The 16,482-nt window shown below is 47.5% G+C and overlaps 1 protein-coding gene across 1 annotated transcript; it reads right to left on the bottom strand.

The window, feature by feature from the left end:
• Positions 1 to 631: 631 nt before the first annotated feature.
• Gclc (glutamate--cysteine ligase) lies at positions 632 to 3,739 on the bottom strand. Its single transcript, XM_089571753.1, has one exon. It carries the CDS (start codon positions 3,665 to 3,667, stop codon positions 1,727 to 1,729), a length of 1,941 nt encoding a protein of 646 aa, XP_089427879.1. The 5' UTR covers positions 3,668 to 3,739; the 3' UTR covers positions 632 to 1,726.
• Between the last annotated feature and the right edge of the window lie 12,743 nt (positions 3,740 to 16,482).

Raw genomic sequence — 16,482 nt, 5'->3', positions numbered from 1 at the left:
ACATGGTTCAGTTTAAATTAAGGATTCACTTCACATGCGCGCCCTTATCCTAAAGTATTGTAATTAATGTCTGACGAATTCAGGGATGGTTGTAAAGAGGAGGAGTGGATGCCCACCCCACAAAACAGGAAATTTTGGATAGGAAAACCATGGCGAGCCCCGTTTTCCTGAGAAGTAAAAGAAATATGTTGCTCAAATGGGACCGCCTCTTGGCCAATGCCCCTCCAAGAGTGACCCACAACGAGCTGCACTACAGTCAGATACAATGCAAGAGCGAAGTGGCGAATGCCCCTCAAAGGAAGCCCTCCAGCCAGTGTCGTGGACCGAATGGCGTAATGTTGTGTTTAATCCCCCTACACTCCCTAGGGTGACACCATGGGGGTTTTCAGGTGCAAGAGGATTAACCACCAGTTTAATTGGACTAACAGTGGTGTCAGGACAATTGGTTGATTCCACTGGCTGAAGGGCCTCTGTTGAGGGACATTCGCCACTTCATTCTTGAGTTGTATTTACTTGTAGTCATAAGCCACAAACAAATGGTCAATTACACGTTCTGAACACACCACAGGCTTTGGTAGACAAAATCCCAGCGGGCATGTGGCTAAATAAGGCAAACAAATGCAAGACCACATAGTTTTAACCATTTATTAACAAGATATGACCTCTTTAAAAAAAGGAGAAAAGACTACTGAAGGCCATTTGACAATACCAAATTGACCACAAGCAGAGTACAACAGGCAACATTTGTTCTCACAACAAGGTGGTGTACTTGGGCAAAGATGAGAAATGCTTCAACAAACAATAAACCTATAAAAACATCTAACACATACACTTGGTGGAACGTGACCAAAAATATTTCTGCATGCTTGGCATTACAGAGTGCTGTTGGATTCCATTAAATTAAGAGCGTATTTGGGCGCCCATTTCGAATGAGGTTGAATATGCTGCCACAGCAGCATATTCATCACCACGTGACATTTATAAACATTGGCTACATGCAAATCTGTGCATGCATACATAGGATTAAGTGTAAGAGCAATCCACTTTTAAGAGAGTGCCAGCAAGGGAGGCTATCGCAGGATGCCAGCTAACAGAATAGTTGCGCAGTAATGTAATGTACAAAACTAGACTGCTGTGAAGCAAGCTTTTGCTATGACAAGTTGAAGTTTATCGTCAGTGAGCCAATGCCTGTGCTTCTATGTATGCTACGTAATGCTGAAATCACAAAAATGGCAACCAGCTAGGCATGAAGCATATTTGAGGGACTAGACCTACAGCACCCAAAAACCAGCCGTCAGGTTGTGTATCACTGTCAACAACAGAGCAAAGCGATACACAAGCATTCCATTCCCTGAAAAATAGGTTCATACATTCAGCAACAAACTGCAATTAGACTAACTGAAAAATGCGACTAGCTATATGTAAGATGACTAAAGTAACCTCCCCAAGGCTATTCTCTTAAAGGCAGCTCGGCATGTCGGGAAATATTAGTGTTTGCAACACGAGCTTTGATATTCTGAATAATTGTGTACACATCTGCACTCATTATATAAGGAAATGAAGCACAAGTTTGCATTCACAGGAAAGATATAAAAATAAATTATCTCCCACAGGCTAATACTAATTGCCAACAAGCAATTGGCCCTGCAAATAAACATTTGTGCACAGTCACACAGCACTCCCAGGCTGTTGGAGCTAGCATACTGCTTCAGTTGTATTATGCAGATCAAGGACGCCCTGAAGACGATGCGGTTGCGTTGAGGATGGCAGAGGGAATGTTAGCTCTTGTTTTGCTTCTGGATGTTCCGAACAGTTCAGGGCACCCAACTGTGCCCTGCTGAATCTTTGACATCTGCTGAAGGAGGTCGTAGTTGATACGCTCACTGACAACAGAGTCCTGCTTGTACTCCGGATGAGTGGTAATGAACTTTCGCATCCACGATGCGGCCGTCAGAAGGTCTCCCGAAGCCCTCTTTTGGATCAAGTTGAGATACTGTTGGATGGTACACTGAGTGTCCACGTCTACATCCATGCTTGAGACAAACATGCGGATGAGTGGAATGAGACCAGGGAATTCACCCGTCTTACCATTGACGATCTCGTTGATGCTCATCTGTGTGAGGTAGTAGTGGTGGTCAGCTCCTGGGCTCAAGCTTGCGCTCAGGATGGGAGGGCTCATGCAGGTGAGGATGTCGCTGCGGAACCAGAACTTCTGGGTTCGAACAGCGTCGCGTTTTTGGGCAGCCTCCATGTTCTCGTCAACCTTTGAGATCGGAATAAGAAAGTTAAGCTTGTACGAGAGTATCACACGGGTTAGGAGGACAACAAAGACCACATAGGCAGCATTCTCAAACTCAGTCATCTGCAACTCAGTCGGTCGGAACTCAACACGCCATCCAATGCTGCTTTTCGGTGGTGGTGGCTTAAAACGCATGGAGTGCCAATTTGTGGACTGCAGATTCTCAAAGTGGTCGCTGTCCTCTTCATCATTCTGGTGTACTTTCTCACTGAAGACACTGATGGGATCCCTGATGAAGAGGTGTGCCACATGCTGAGCAAGGAGAGGGTCAATGTCTGCTGACCGCAGCTTATTGTAGATATCCTGGTCGTAGACAACTTTCACGTCGTTGTACTTTTCCCCCATTTCAGATATGTAGCACTCGATGGTGGAGTAACGGGACTTGCGGATGACAAACTTGTTCTCTCGCAGCGGCTTCAAACCTAGCTCTTCGTCCGTTCTGTCGTCAACTGAGCCGACGATCACGTTCCAACGGCAGTCTCTCTCAGTAAGATAGCCCCGAAATGCCGGCGACGCTGCGCTGAGAGCGAGCATGATAGGGCACACGGGGGCGAGCTGGTCGTACAGGATACGCGCTTCGCTTATGTTGCAAGCCTGGAATGTAACCTGGAGGCAGCAGCTGCCCATGCCGAAGCCCATGGCGTCCATGTAAACGTGATCAGGCAACGCTGCTCTGGCAGCCTCCCCGTCGTCACCGAGTTTCGTAAAGTCCTCGACGAACGGGCTGGGAGTATTTTTGTCCTTGAAAATGGGCACATTGATCACAACCTTCTTACCCCGGCGTTCGCGAATGTTCCGCACAAGGGTGTTGAAGCGCGGGTGCCCTGCAAACGTAGCCTCGTCCGGGAAGAACAACGAGCGATTGTTGCCGTCTTTCGGCCGAGGCTGGTGCATGGGGCTCGTGAAACCGGGGCACCCTAGGCGCGGGAATGTCGTCAGGCACAAAAGCTCCTCGTCTTGTTTCAAGAGCTCGGCCACTTCGGCACGACGGATTTTCATGTTCGCCTCGACGATGTTGAAGTGGGAAATGAGGCTGCCGTAAGGCTGACCTGGAGTGCCTTCGATCATGTAGGCGCCGTACTCGGGTCGCCACAGCGACTTGACATTTTCGGGATCGCGGCGCTCTTTCTCCTGAAGTAGTGGCAGAATTTCGTTCGCTCTTAGTCTCACCTGTGCGGTTTTCTTGGCGTGGTCGAAGTGCACAAGCATGTATTCCACTTCGTCGCCCCATTTCAAGCAGTCGTTTTCACGGTCTTTCAGCCGCCGGTAGAGATTGATGAACTGCGTCACTGCATGCTCGCGTACGTGATCGGCAAGTTTCTTCGTCTCCGGCCAGGAAAGCGGTGATCCTTCGCTCAAGAGTCCCATTCTTTCACACTTGTATGAACATGCACAGCAGCCGCCTCCCGTTCCAGCTTTGCACTAATCAGCTGAAGCGCATGCGCAACCAATCAACAGCTCGCAGCACCACCAACGGCAAACTAGCGCTTTCGGTTTCGGTTTCGTTTTCAGTACGGGTTTTCTAGCGGGGACTGCTGTGGTAGCTTTTCAAGCTGAAGTAACCTTCAAATCTTTTTCTTTTTTTTTTTGTGCTGGAGGGAAACTCTTGAGCAAACACTTTTCTTGCTACTCTAAGTGTTTTTTTCCGCTCTTGGCATTTAGGTGTTCGTGAAAGGTCTTGCAGAGTTTATGCAACCCATTCTTGTTATCAGCGCTGCCCCTACAGATTCAGATATCGACTAGCCAACTTCCGCTAAGCGTCACAGCTACATTTCCTTGTGTAAATATTTTTCGGTCGGACCATCGGTTTCTATGTCGCGGATGCTCTGATATGGATGATAGCGCATAATGCGGCCAGTGGAGATAACTTCGTTCTGTTACGACATGTTATTGTGACGTGTCCGAGAGGTTAGCGTTGACGCTGTTGCTAGATACTGGCGGGACCAGCCTTACAAGGACATTGCGGGCAATTGCTCCACTGTTGCGACGCTTTGGAGAAATGTGAGATACGGGGACCATTCATTGCATCGATCAATCGTGAGCGCTCGAGAACAGCGGATATGTGTAAGTCGCGGACACGCGCTGGTGTCGAATACAACTGAAACCTGCAATGAAGCTCTGCGAACATACATGACTTCCGCACACTGTTCAATCGCGACAAGAAAATAGTCCATGACGAAAAATAGCGCGAAGGGCAGATAAAACACGAACAGGACGAGGCATACAGGCGTTAACTCGCAATTGTGGCTAACTGTAGATTAGATGCAGTTTAAACACTACTTGAAAAACACAAAACAAGCACGTTTCCCTCGAAAGCAGCAGTCAAAGGGCGAAAAACATCATAATGCAGCACCTGTCACCGACTCGCCCGACCTAAAGGAATAGTGCGTTGTTGTATCTTTTCTTCTTGCCTAAACAAATAGGCAATCACAAGACGAAATGATAAGAGCGAAATTTTACATGCCCCTGACTCGTTTAATACAGCGAAACATTAAAACGTTGATTTCGTTTCCTGCAGCGATTGGTTAGCAAAGTAATGCTGCACCCTATGGGCAATGTGCTGCTATCGCCAACTGATGTTTTTTTTTTTTTTGCGCGTTCTGATTTATGATACTAACTTTATCTTAATTACCAAGAAAACTACCAAAATTACTCGCCACCTTATGAGTGGAAGCGCTGGCGGCAGCTGTGATGTGTTTTGGCATCGTGCTTATCAAAGCAAGTTAAAAGTGCGCTTTAAATCAAATCAAGAGCATATTCAGCATTTCTTTTTCCACAGTTGCCCGAGGTAATATCTTGCATCAATCAGGGGGGGGGGGGGGGGGGGGGGGGGGGGGGGGGGGGGGGGGGTGGGGGGGGTAAGCTTTATGCAGAGCTTTCTTGTGTGCCTGCTTCATAAATAGTAGTTAAGGAGAGCATAATATACAAAGCAAGGAGATGAAACAAAAATATGAGACAGAAGAGAAAATAATAAGAATAGAATAGAAACTTAGAATAGAAAGGCACATTTCGCTATTTATTCCTTCTTTTTAACCCCTTCCCATAAAGCTTACGAATTTGATTCGCCGTCGCTTTTTCATTCCAACTCTGCATGAATTTCTGTGGCGGCTTCTGGAGCAGACATGGCGGTAATTAAATTGTACGGTAGTCAAATTACAATAACGGTTCTCCTAACGTAACGTCTCGCAACATGTAACGTGATGGATTACTCTTCTGGCATACTAATTTGGTAATTCAATGAATTACTTTGGGGCAGTAATTTCACAGCCAAAGTACTTGTTTACATTCTAAATTACTTTTATTTAATATCAACCACTGCTTTTTGTATAGGCAGAGCTAGGGCCTCTCGTGTGCCGGTTTGGGCGCCTCGAAAGCAGGAGAGACGCGTGCAAAGCCTCAGCCAGCAAGCCAGCGAAGTCGACCGCGTGAACAAACAGCGATGAGCGTGCATGTATAAGCTGCTACCTGCTCGCCTTGGAAAGAGAGCACTGCGCAGGTTCCGGAGATGCGTACGAAGGCAAACAAATTTACACGCGGTTTTATGTCTTTTAGTCGTATACAAGGCTTCAGTGAAAAGGCTTGTAATTATGTTCACGACATCGTCAGCGCAGCGGGTGTTCATTATCACCAAGAACATCGCTTCTTGTAAACGGGGGCAAATGACTCATACGCTCAGCTGCTCCCGCAATGCATTAAAAAAAGAAAAGGGGCAAGCTTCTAGGAGCTGTTTTTACTGTACTCCTTTATATGCCTGACAACTAAACAGTAATTTAAAAGTAATTCATTGCTTTTATGAACTAATTGCGATGCAATGGTGTTAATCTTTGTGAGCAGTAACAGGCAATTACGTTTAATTACAGTTTCGCGATTTTTAGGAAAGTAATCAGTAATGTTTTTGATGAGATAGCAATCAAGTTGTCGCCTTCCAAAAACCACTCGGTTTCTCCATAACTCAACTCCTTGATTGGTCGAGAGGGTCGTGGCTTCATCAGCACCACCAAAATTTGAAAATCTGAGGGCTAGAATGTTCGAGCACCTTCCATTGTAAAATCATATGGCATTCACCTGACCCACTCTTCCGTCTTAATCCACTCACCAATCCTCACTAAAACTCCCACTAATCCACAAATAATGAACCCTTATCCAGTCATAAATCCATCCTAATCCACCTTAATCCAGTTTCTGGTGGAGGCCTACATTCAGAAATTGGAGTGTCCTTCGGAATTGTTAGGGGTGGGCTACACTCCAAATTCTATCGCATATATTTTTTTTAATGTGGTTAATAAGGCCCCAAGTTAAATTGTTTTCGAAAAATAGTTTTTCGATTATGCTCTGGAGGGTTGAGGTGGCGGAGGGTAGGAGTTGTTGTGTGGTGGGGGGAGTGTTTTGAAGGGTGCATGTGGGTAGGTGGGCGTTTTCTGCGTGAATGGATGGAAGATATGAGCCTTCCCTTTGAATCAGGATGGCGGCATTTGCCACCATGCTCGGCTTTTTTACTTATTTTTGTTTAACTGTGTTGCAAATTGTTCTTAAAATTTGCCTTTTTTTCTTTCAATACGGTTTCCTACACTTTTAACCTTATGCCACATCCCTGCTTTTGAGCCACAAACCTTCCAATCGCTTTTTGCTAACTTCTACCTCAGATTTATTGACATGACCGTTGTTATTTCTAAGCCCTAAAGTCTCAGGAAGAGTGACTGTGCCTGCATCGACATCCGGATGGACAACATCACATTTGAGTATGAGGTGTTTTATTGTTTCTGCATATCTACCACACACTGCACATGTGTCATCATCTTTGTTAAATTTATTATTGTAGCTATGCGTTCTAAGACACCCTGGCCTAGCTTAAAAGAGTAGGGCACTGCCTCTTGAGTTATCATAGAACACTTCCTTCCTGATCTGCCTTTTCCGGTATCGATATAATTCTACACTGCGCTCCTTTTCCGCTAAATTAATCCAATTTTTACCTTCCGCGTTTTTAACCTGTCGTTTAATGCTCTTTCTTTCTCCGTCCTCGTGTCCGGCAAACTTGTTAGTTTCCTAGTTCTTTTCCGCCATTGTAAGTCAGCGCTCTTTCTTTATAAGTATTTAAATATCTTAGCTGCCCACCTGGGCTTCTGATGGGCGGAGGCCTCTGGAGAGTGTAGGGGGAGGGGGAGGGGGGTACCGGTGCGCTTTTACGCAACTAGGATTAACACTTCGGACCCATCGCTTTGGGGGTATGCCGCTCTTATTGCTCACGCAATAAAACAAAGATACGAGCACAATGACGAAAGCTATCGAAAAAACCTACTTCGCCAGTAATGTAAACAAGCCCATTAAGCAGGCACAGTACCTGCCGTGGATCCCGAAAGCACCACTGCTAGCATTCTTGCTCATCAAATTTTCATTTCGGGCCAGCTGACCGGTTCATACCTGAAACATAATTAAGTGAGCAGCGCCAAATAGACGCTCTCAAAGAAATACTAAAAACTGAACGCGCGTCGTATTCAGGACCCTTGCCGTCTTCAGTGTTCCTTACCTTCCTTTGTACGGGTTTTTTAACGCGAGAGCCTTAAAGGCCCCGTTCACCAGAATATCCGGTGTCGGCGTTGTGGGCGAAAAATCAGGGCATGGATCTGGCAGGTGGTACCCAGAGAGCAACCTGGGAGGCAGGTGGGGCACCTAGGTCACGTGACCTTGCGGCGTCATCACAACCTGCCCACCGGGTAGTGAGCAAACTGCCCACCGTGACAGGTGGCAGTTAAATTAATGATTTTCGCTCGAGAAGAACAACCTGGGTCGCACAATAAGGCCCACCGCTGGGAGCACTTGCCGTCGCAGGACAGTGGCCCTACTGTGCCAGGAGGGGTATGAGGACACCCAGGGACGTATGAATGTAAAGTAGAGAGTGGCCAATTCTGCATATATGGGAATTAACTCATTATGCTGTTGCGTCACACCCTTAAGGCGGAGTTTAAGTGTCCAGCAATTTTTTTGGGGTGGTCTCTTATGTTTCTTTTTGCACAGCATCCACTCAGCGATTTCATAAGTTCGGGCGAGTACGCAGAAGGGTAATGAGAAAAATTGCAAAGGCAAAGAAAGAGGCAGGCGATGAAGGCGCCAATGCGCTGCTCTCTTTGGCCCCGAATATATCCTGGAAGGTGGCTGCTACAGCACGACAAACTAGCAAACGGAGAAGGTGCAGTGTGGGAGGCGGAAGGTGCTGGAGGAAGTACAAATGTCCATTCTATGTCTCGGAAGGAGGTGCAGAGGTGGTCGTGTTAAGGCTTTACCCGTACACTGTGCGATTTGAGCGCTAAGCTTGGAGTTCGTTGACGTGACCGAAAAGCTGTTACCAAAAGTACGGTTTATGCTGATGTTAACGAACAAACTTCGTCATTTTAACGGATTGTGCACGCGAGGTCTGTGACTTGCGTAAATGAGATTCGGGACCTTCAATGTGTTTTTTTTTTCCTTTTTTACACAAGTTTTACATGGGTTTTCAAGGGTTCATGAAGCTGTCGTCGCTATGGTAAAGCCAGTAGTCATAATAGTAGTAGTAGTAGTAGTAGTAGTAGTAGTAGTAGTAGTAGTAGTAGTAGTAATAGTAGTAGTAGTAGTAGTAGTAGTAGTAGTAGTAGTAGTAGTAGTAGTAGTAATAGTAGTAGTAGTAGTAGTAGTAGTGGTGGTGGTGGTGGTGGCTTCAGCTACAGGGTTAATTTGGGAGATATGGGAGAGACCTTAGCCCTGCAGTGGCATAGTCACATATAACAGAGAAAGGCGGGCTAGTTGGTGAGTTTAGAATGCATCTTCCTTATCCCTCGTCTTTTTGCGCGGTTTCAAGAGGCGTAGCCACGCTGATGGTGATGGCTCCACGGTATACAGCACACTGTACCGCATAAACGAACCTTAGTCCAACCCAACAGCACTTTTTGTCCGTCACACTATAGATGCTCTATCCGCTCCCAGAATTTTGAGAACAACGCCACTCAGAAACACAACACGTGTACTTCCATGCTTGCACGAGCAGCAGATCCACGATGTCTGGGCTCTTATAATATCTCTTTCTTCGCTCTAGGTGGTGCTGGGGCAAGGTCGTTTTCGCATAGCTGGCAAATCCTCTCCGCAACACGTCGAAGCTTCCAACCGCTTCTTTTGTTCCTGGGTCGTATAAGATGCCGAATGAGACTCGACATAGAGTGTACGACTCTGCTGCCGGTGAATGCGTACGTTGCGGGAGGCCTACAGTTGAGCGAAACGATCCGCCGGAGACAAACACGTTGTTGCCGGCGTATAGAGAAAATATGACAAAAAAAAAAAATCAAGTTCGATCCACACCGACACGACCGGCACGCTGGGCACGCGGTCCCGACATTTCTTGTACAGCCTGAGTTAGCAGCCTTCTTGCTTTGACAAAGACAAACAGGCCGCTAGACTCGGGGAAAATTCATTGCAGAAAGGAAAGAGAGAAAAAGAGCAGGGGAACAGTAAAAATAAGCACGGATGCAGAATAAAGAAACATTGCCAAACGGTGATCTCTTCGCTCTCCGCCGCCGTATTCCGCGTTCGCTTCATTTCTGCTCCGTTCCTTCCTTCACTCTTCGCTCGATCCCCTCTTTCATGCCAGCATGGGACAAGCCGCGGGTATGTTGAAGTGTCGCCCGCGTGAGAGGCAGTTACAACAGCTCGCCGCAGTTCCTCGTCTGCTTTTTTTTCCCCCTTATACACACCGATCGGAACAAACACGCCAATACTATATAATGCAGCGCTCCCCTCGTTTCTTTTGCAGGGTGGTGTACAAGGAAGCCGCTTCGGCGGGTCTGGATGTCATATTCCGGTGCCTAGAAAAACGAAGCCGATCGCTCGTGGAGGAAGGGGGACCCCTAGAAACAACTGCTTTACGACGGCCGAGCGGCTCCCACAAAAAGAACCGTCGCGCAGCCTCCGCTGTGTGCTGCTATTGCTACAACAGGACTGCTTGGAAAGGCACCTACTTCACCCCCCCCCCCCCCCCCCCCCCCTTCCCATCCCCTTTCCAAACACACATGCTGCATCCGAAATAGTGGCTCGGTGGCTCCTCATACGGTGTTGTGTTCTTTTTTTCCTCGTTGCTGGGCCCGTTGTTTTTTGAGGAGCCTCTGTCTCACCCTGAGCACAAACTGTGCATGCTTTCCACCCAACTCCCGCAGCGACCTCTCGCGCGCAAAAGACTGCGGGCCGTATTCTCTTTTCCTTCTCACTCTCAATCTTCTCCTCTCCGGCTTCTTACGTTGCTGCGTTTTCTTTTGTCTGCGGGACTCACGCGTCGCCGCTGCCACCGCCGAGTTCTTCGGTATCAGTCCTGGCGGCTAACGAGTTCTGATGGACACGAGAGTCCTCCCCCATACCCCGCCTTATACTTCCACCCTTCTGCTCCCTTTCTTTTGTTTCTTGTTTTTTTTTTCGGGGTTGTTTTTTTTTTTCTGTAACTTGCGGAGCATGGTGCCGCGTTCGCGCTCACACAATGCCTTGTTTCTACCTTCCGCGTCGGCCGATTCATCCCGAGCCGCACGTTGTTTCCGTCGAGCGCAATCAGTGGACAACGTGTCCCGATCGGCCCTTGTCGCAGCCTGGACGATGAAGAACAGCCGGCCATTGTCTCTCTTTTTGCCGGTATTTTGCGGGAATTACGGCGGGACAAAAAAGAAACAAAGATAAAAACCGAAAGATTGCGAGCAAAGCGTTCTCAGTGTTGACGGCTATGCACGCACGGAGAGTCGATGAGGCAGACATTTGCGACCCGAGTTATGAGACACGCTTGATAGTCGCACGGATGTTGGACGGGGGAAGTGTTCGATCATTGCGCTGTGCCGTCAGTCAGTGGGACGATGACGTGCGTGTGGAATGACGTATAGGAACGATCACTTCCCCAGTCGCGTAACTATAATTAACCTCGAAGACGTCACGTGGCGCGAGACGGGAGCTGTCGAAGGACGTTGCGGCTGGCGACGACGGCGGAGTGTTTGATATACGCAACCCTTCGTCACGCTCTGTACTCGTCTCATCGACAGCATCACCGGCATTTACCGTGTTCGCGTACAGGTAGTTTGCTTCGCCCAAGTGAAACTGAAATGAGGTGAATATGTCGTGCAACGGTTCATCGTTCTTTGTGAACGTCGTTTCTGGGGTTATTCAGCGTCGTTTAGTATAGCTATAACGTCATTATAGGAACGAAAGTAATTCATGTTGATTCGCCAAATCTTGCATGATGAATCAGGCAATAATGAATCTCAATAGCCTGTTTTTATAACATATAGATAAACTCCATAGAGGTTAAAATTAGCCTCTTAGCTTCAGGTTTCAGAAACCGACCGTGTTTGACCACGCTCCGTATAATGTACTTAAGCCACTTTTAATACTTCTAATCACATCAGAAACAGTACTTTTTGGTTCTGGTGATTGTGTTGCATCAGAAGAGCAGGAGGGGACATCCTGTCTCGAATCCATCTCGCAGCGCGGTTGATACCACCTTATCAACTATTACGGCCCAAGGGCAGCCAATGATATGACCTCTTTTGAATAGAAAAGAAAACAAACAAACAAAAAAGTGTCGGCCTACTCATGTGTCTTATCCTCGTATCTACTTATCAATACGCCATTCCCTTTAATCTACCAGACAACAATATAAAAAAAGCAGTGATCTGAAGCAGGTGTCTGTCTATTTTCCTTCACAAAATACTTTTCACAGGTGTACTACATATCTTATGGGCATTTACGAAACAATGAATGAGAGTGTGTGATGATCATTAGGTGAATAACTTTCATTGAAGGCGCTATAATCTCTTTGCAAGACGTTCATATGGTGCAAAAAGTGAATTAAATTTGCCGGCTTCTTTTTGTAAGAACCCTAGTATCAACGATCATGCTTGCGAGAGTGAACTTCTCTCCCGTTCAAAGACTGCTCATGTAGCTCAAGCTTGTCAAGAGTTCGAAATGCTCGCATGCCGATGTAGCACCGATACCGTGGCTGCTTATCTGCAGCGTGGCACTTAGCGCAACGCGCCGACAAAGGGCGGTGTATCTTCGACGAGGAGTAGAGAAGCGCAACCCTCGACATTTGTGCATAGCTTTCCTCCCCGTTCAGCCTCGACGTTGCGGGGCATGCACCTACACTTTCTCGCAAAGACGACGAAAAGAGCTGAATGGCTGACAGCCACTTCGGCTGTCGAGGACACACAGCCGTAGCCTCGAGGCCGAGTTGGAAGCTGTCCCGAAGAGGCGCCTCGTGAATGGTTGCTTTTCGAAACTTGATCCAGATAGAGGGCGAGAACGTGTTCACAAAGAGTAATGGCAACACTTCACTTTGACGTTGCTGTAACAAAATCAGATATACCGAAGATTTGGTTATAACGAAGATGTTGCTGTCGAAGTTGTGCAGCCGTGGCGAAACAACTGTTGCAGTGAAGTGTTAGTATTACATTTTATTTTGCGATTTCCCATTGAGTAGACATTTTCGGGCCTACCGGCAGCGGCGCAGGCCCGGCTGCGGCGGCTGAATTTCGATGAAGGCGAAATTCTAGAGGCCCGTGTACTGAGCGATGTCAGTGCACGTTAAAGAACCCCAAATGGTCGAAATCTCCGAAGCCCTTCACTACAGCGTCGCTCATCGCCTGAGTCGCTTTGGGACGTTAAACCCCAATAAACCAAACCAAAACAAACCATTTTCGGGCCTCCAATGAAGTCAAAGCTTATTACGAAAGGCGAAGCGATGGAAAAGCCTCCGGATCAACGTAGGTAACCTGGAGCGGTTGTTGCGCTGAAGCTTCGGATCAGTTCTGGCGAAAAAAATGAAACTACCGCTTCGAAGTACAAACTGGTACCTCAGTCTCAAAACTATTAGAAATCAGGGGGGCACTTTGTTGACCTGAAGTGTGGTGAGGCGAAAGCCTTGAGCGCGGTATTGCTGCTTGTGTCACTGATGTGTGGTTAAGATGTTAAGCTTCGCGACAGCGTCTTGCAACGCGGCCAGGGAGTCCACAGAACGCCATCGCCCGTTCGGCTCTACGCTTTGCTCGTCGGTAAATTGGTTTTTGAGGAAAGGAAATGTATCTGTCTCGCATATCTCGGTGGACACCTGAACCTCGCCGTATCGGGAAGGAAGGAAGATGGGAGTGAGCGAAGACACCGTATTCACTAGACGCGCCTTTGTTCATTCCAAATCATCGCCGTTAAAAGATTTGCTTGTCTGTGTCTTCCCCGAGCCAATGTATCTATCTATGTTTAGTGGAGGCCAAGGAGGAAATGTTTAAAAAAATGTGTGGCTTAGCTTGGTTAAGCCCGGTAATTGCGAAAACAATATCCGTACGTACGCCATGGTACAGCTGGTAGTGTAGCTGGTGGTGGTGCTTGTGGTTAGACTTGTGGTGATGAATCGGTTATACAATCCACTCCAATACAATGCAATCCAATACAAACCAATCCAATCCCATCCATTCCATTCCAATCCAATCCTATCCAATCCAATCTAATCTAATCTAATCTAATCCAATCCAATCTAATCCAATCTAATCCAATGTAATGCAATCAAGGTCAAATGAAGGTCAATGGTGGTCACCACCGCGGCGCGATGGTGGCCACCGGCCACGGCACAATGGTGGTCACCGACCGCGGCACGCAACGGCGTGAAAGTGCAAGTAGTATTGCTTTCGCAGTAAAAGAGTACGAAAAATGGTGGCGCCAGCGGGTGTGAAGACGTTTTTCTTCAAGTTGCTCACTGGTACATTGCCGGTTAAAACATGGATGGAGGAGAAGAGATTGTTTTTACCATGGGATGCTGACTGCTTGTTGTGTCACAGACCAGAGTCAATAGAACACGTTTTTATTGATTGCTGGGATGCGCTGCTCTTTTGGGACGTGCTCCAGCGTGCAATAGCCTTGACGCCGTATGGGGCACAATTCCAGTTCTCGCCGGGTTCTCGCTCTTTTCCCTCTGCGTAGAAGATGTCGCTCTGGTATCGTATCGTAATCAAAAACTTCCATGCTCACCCTGGGGTAATGGTACACCTTTCGGTGTCATTCTTCTTAGCGTGCAAGGTGTTGTCTCGAGGATAGGAGTTTTCCGATTGTCATGTTATGTTGTTATGTTGCCCCTGGTGAAAAACTCTGTTCCAGTTGGGCCATTCCAAGCCAGTGGAGAAAGGAATCGCGTTTCTGCTTATTGTGAACGCCCATGGCATATACTGTCAACAAAAATTGAGCGTGAGTTGCGATCGCGTCTCGATTGGAATGAGAAGGTTTGACGCAAGAAGTTTTCACATGTGTCATGATGTATTTACTTAAAGACGAGAAAAACAACAATGAATAGTGCTTTGATCGTAGAAATTGCATGACGCAAAAATCAATGGTTGGCGCGATGGCACAGTTTGATGACATTCCACAATATTGCGGCGAGATCTGGCATACCCATGGTATGTTCAGAAACTGTCATGTTTGTTCGGATCATTAGAGACCGGGGTCTACCGGGAGGTTTGAGGCTATAAAACGTAGGAACTAACTCTCAGCCTGCACCCCCTGTGTGGTCTGAATGGCGCAGATACATAGGGCGCACTGGGCGCTGTCTAAACGAAGGGCTTCTTGAGCGCAATTGCTTTGCGCGTTGTACGGCTGTGGGGTGCAGTCGTTTGTTAAAAAGGTTGCGCCGTAATTATCATTTGAAAAAGGTGCTTCGGCGAGTCAGCAGGGATGAGACAAGGGAAGAAAAAACACACTTCACAGATTGCTCGTGATATCTTATCTATTTTTTTGTCTAGTCCCTGTTGCCGAGGCGAAGCACCTTTCCAAATGGATCTACGAGTGGTCTACAACACAACCTTGCTAATGTAATTGTCACAGGCCGGAAATTAACGTGCCCGAACAGTCACCCAAGTACCATATGTGGGAGCACAGCTCCTTCCCATAGATTGACAGAAAGGTTCTCTCTTTTTTTTTAGTTCAAACGCGCCGGGTTTATCCTATGGCCTACTCTGATCTATTCTTGGTCCTCTCCTCTTTCTTTTTTGTTGCTGCTTGATGTTCCGGTTTTTGTCGCCCTTTATCATATCGGTTTTTATACATACGCGCGCGAGTCCATTATGTTTTCTTTTTTCAGGGGCCCATTGTAGGATGTATGCTTCTAGAATGCATGCATATATGCATGTTGAAAAGTAAAATCAGTTGGAAGAACATCTGTGTCCGGTTAGCTTCGTCTGTTGCCTTCGCGCATGCGTTAAAACTGGTTTAGAAGAAAGAGCAGCAAACTTTCGATCCAGCGGAGAAGAATAGATACGCTGCTTGTAAACTCTAAGCAAGAACAAGAAAATATACAGCGTTCAAAAAAGTAAAAATAAAAGACAATACCTGAGAAGGCTACAATTATAATTAGCGCCGAAGCCAAACAAACAGGCTTCGCTCCTCTTTTGAGGCCGACTTTCCCCTCTCTTCAAGCTCCGACTGGCATCCGCCATTAGTATGTAAATGCCTTTCAGCGAGTTAGCATATTTAGCGAAGGGTTCTTCGTCATCCGTGAGAGCGAGAGGAAAGGACGAGGAGATGGAGAGGGGAAGAGCGTGCAAAAAGCCAGAAGAGTAACGTTGCTTCCGGCGGGGGAAGAGCCGGCCCCCCTAATATAGTAAAGCTCGAAGCGCGTAACCACCGTGACCTCGCTTTCAAAGCGCTCACGATGCGCGATACGGTGAAACAAAACACACAGCGAACATTAAACAGCGAGGACTGCGAGGAGGGAAGGAGGAAGAAAGAAAAAAAAGCAAAGGTAGAGAAAAAGGCAAGCAGCCGCTCCGGCCGAGAGGCACGATCGACGGGCCGGCTCGTTATGCGTTTGAAGAACAGCTTTCAGCGATGCGGCTCCGCGAGACGGAGGATGATGCCACGCTTTTCAACAAAGTGGGAACAAGCGCGCGGCCGGCCCCCACTGCCCGGCGCATGCGCCGCTCCTGCCTCCTGGCGGCGAGCCCCATAATTAAAGGGTAGTGCGCCGCGGAACGCTCCTTCCGACTGTTGCGCCATCGACTGGGAGGTGCGCGACGAATGGGAGCGGAGGCGCGCGGGTCAGCACAACCGAGGATGCAGTGCGGGGCAGTGTGTGTGCAGGATGACAGGAAACGAGCATGTTTCAAAATGCGGCGGCAACATGCTCTCGTTCTGCCTATTTAAGGTCTACGGTT

The sequence above is a fragment of the Amblyomma mixtum genome, chromosome 2 (assembly GCF_055824585.1).
Source record: "Amblyomma mixtum isolate Tamu chromosome 2, ASM5582458v1, whole genome shotgun sequence".
NCBI lineage: Eukaryota > Metazoa > Arthropoda > Arachnida > Ixodida > Ixodidae > Amblyomma > Amblyomma mixtum.
The sequence above is the reverse complement of the archived record's forward strand: the minus strand, read 5'-3'. Positions and strand labels throughout refer to the sequence as shown.

Coding starts and splice junctions, on each gene's coding strand:
- Gclc (XM_089571753.1), bottom strand. CDS start 3,667: ATGGGACTCTTGAGCGAAGGATCACCGCTTTCCTGGCCGGAGACGAAG.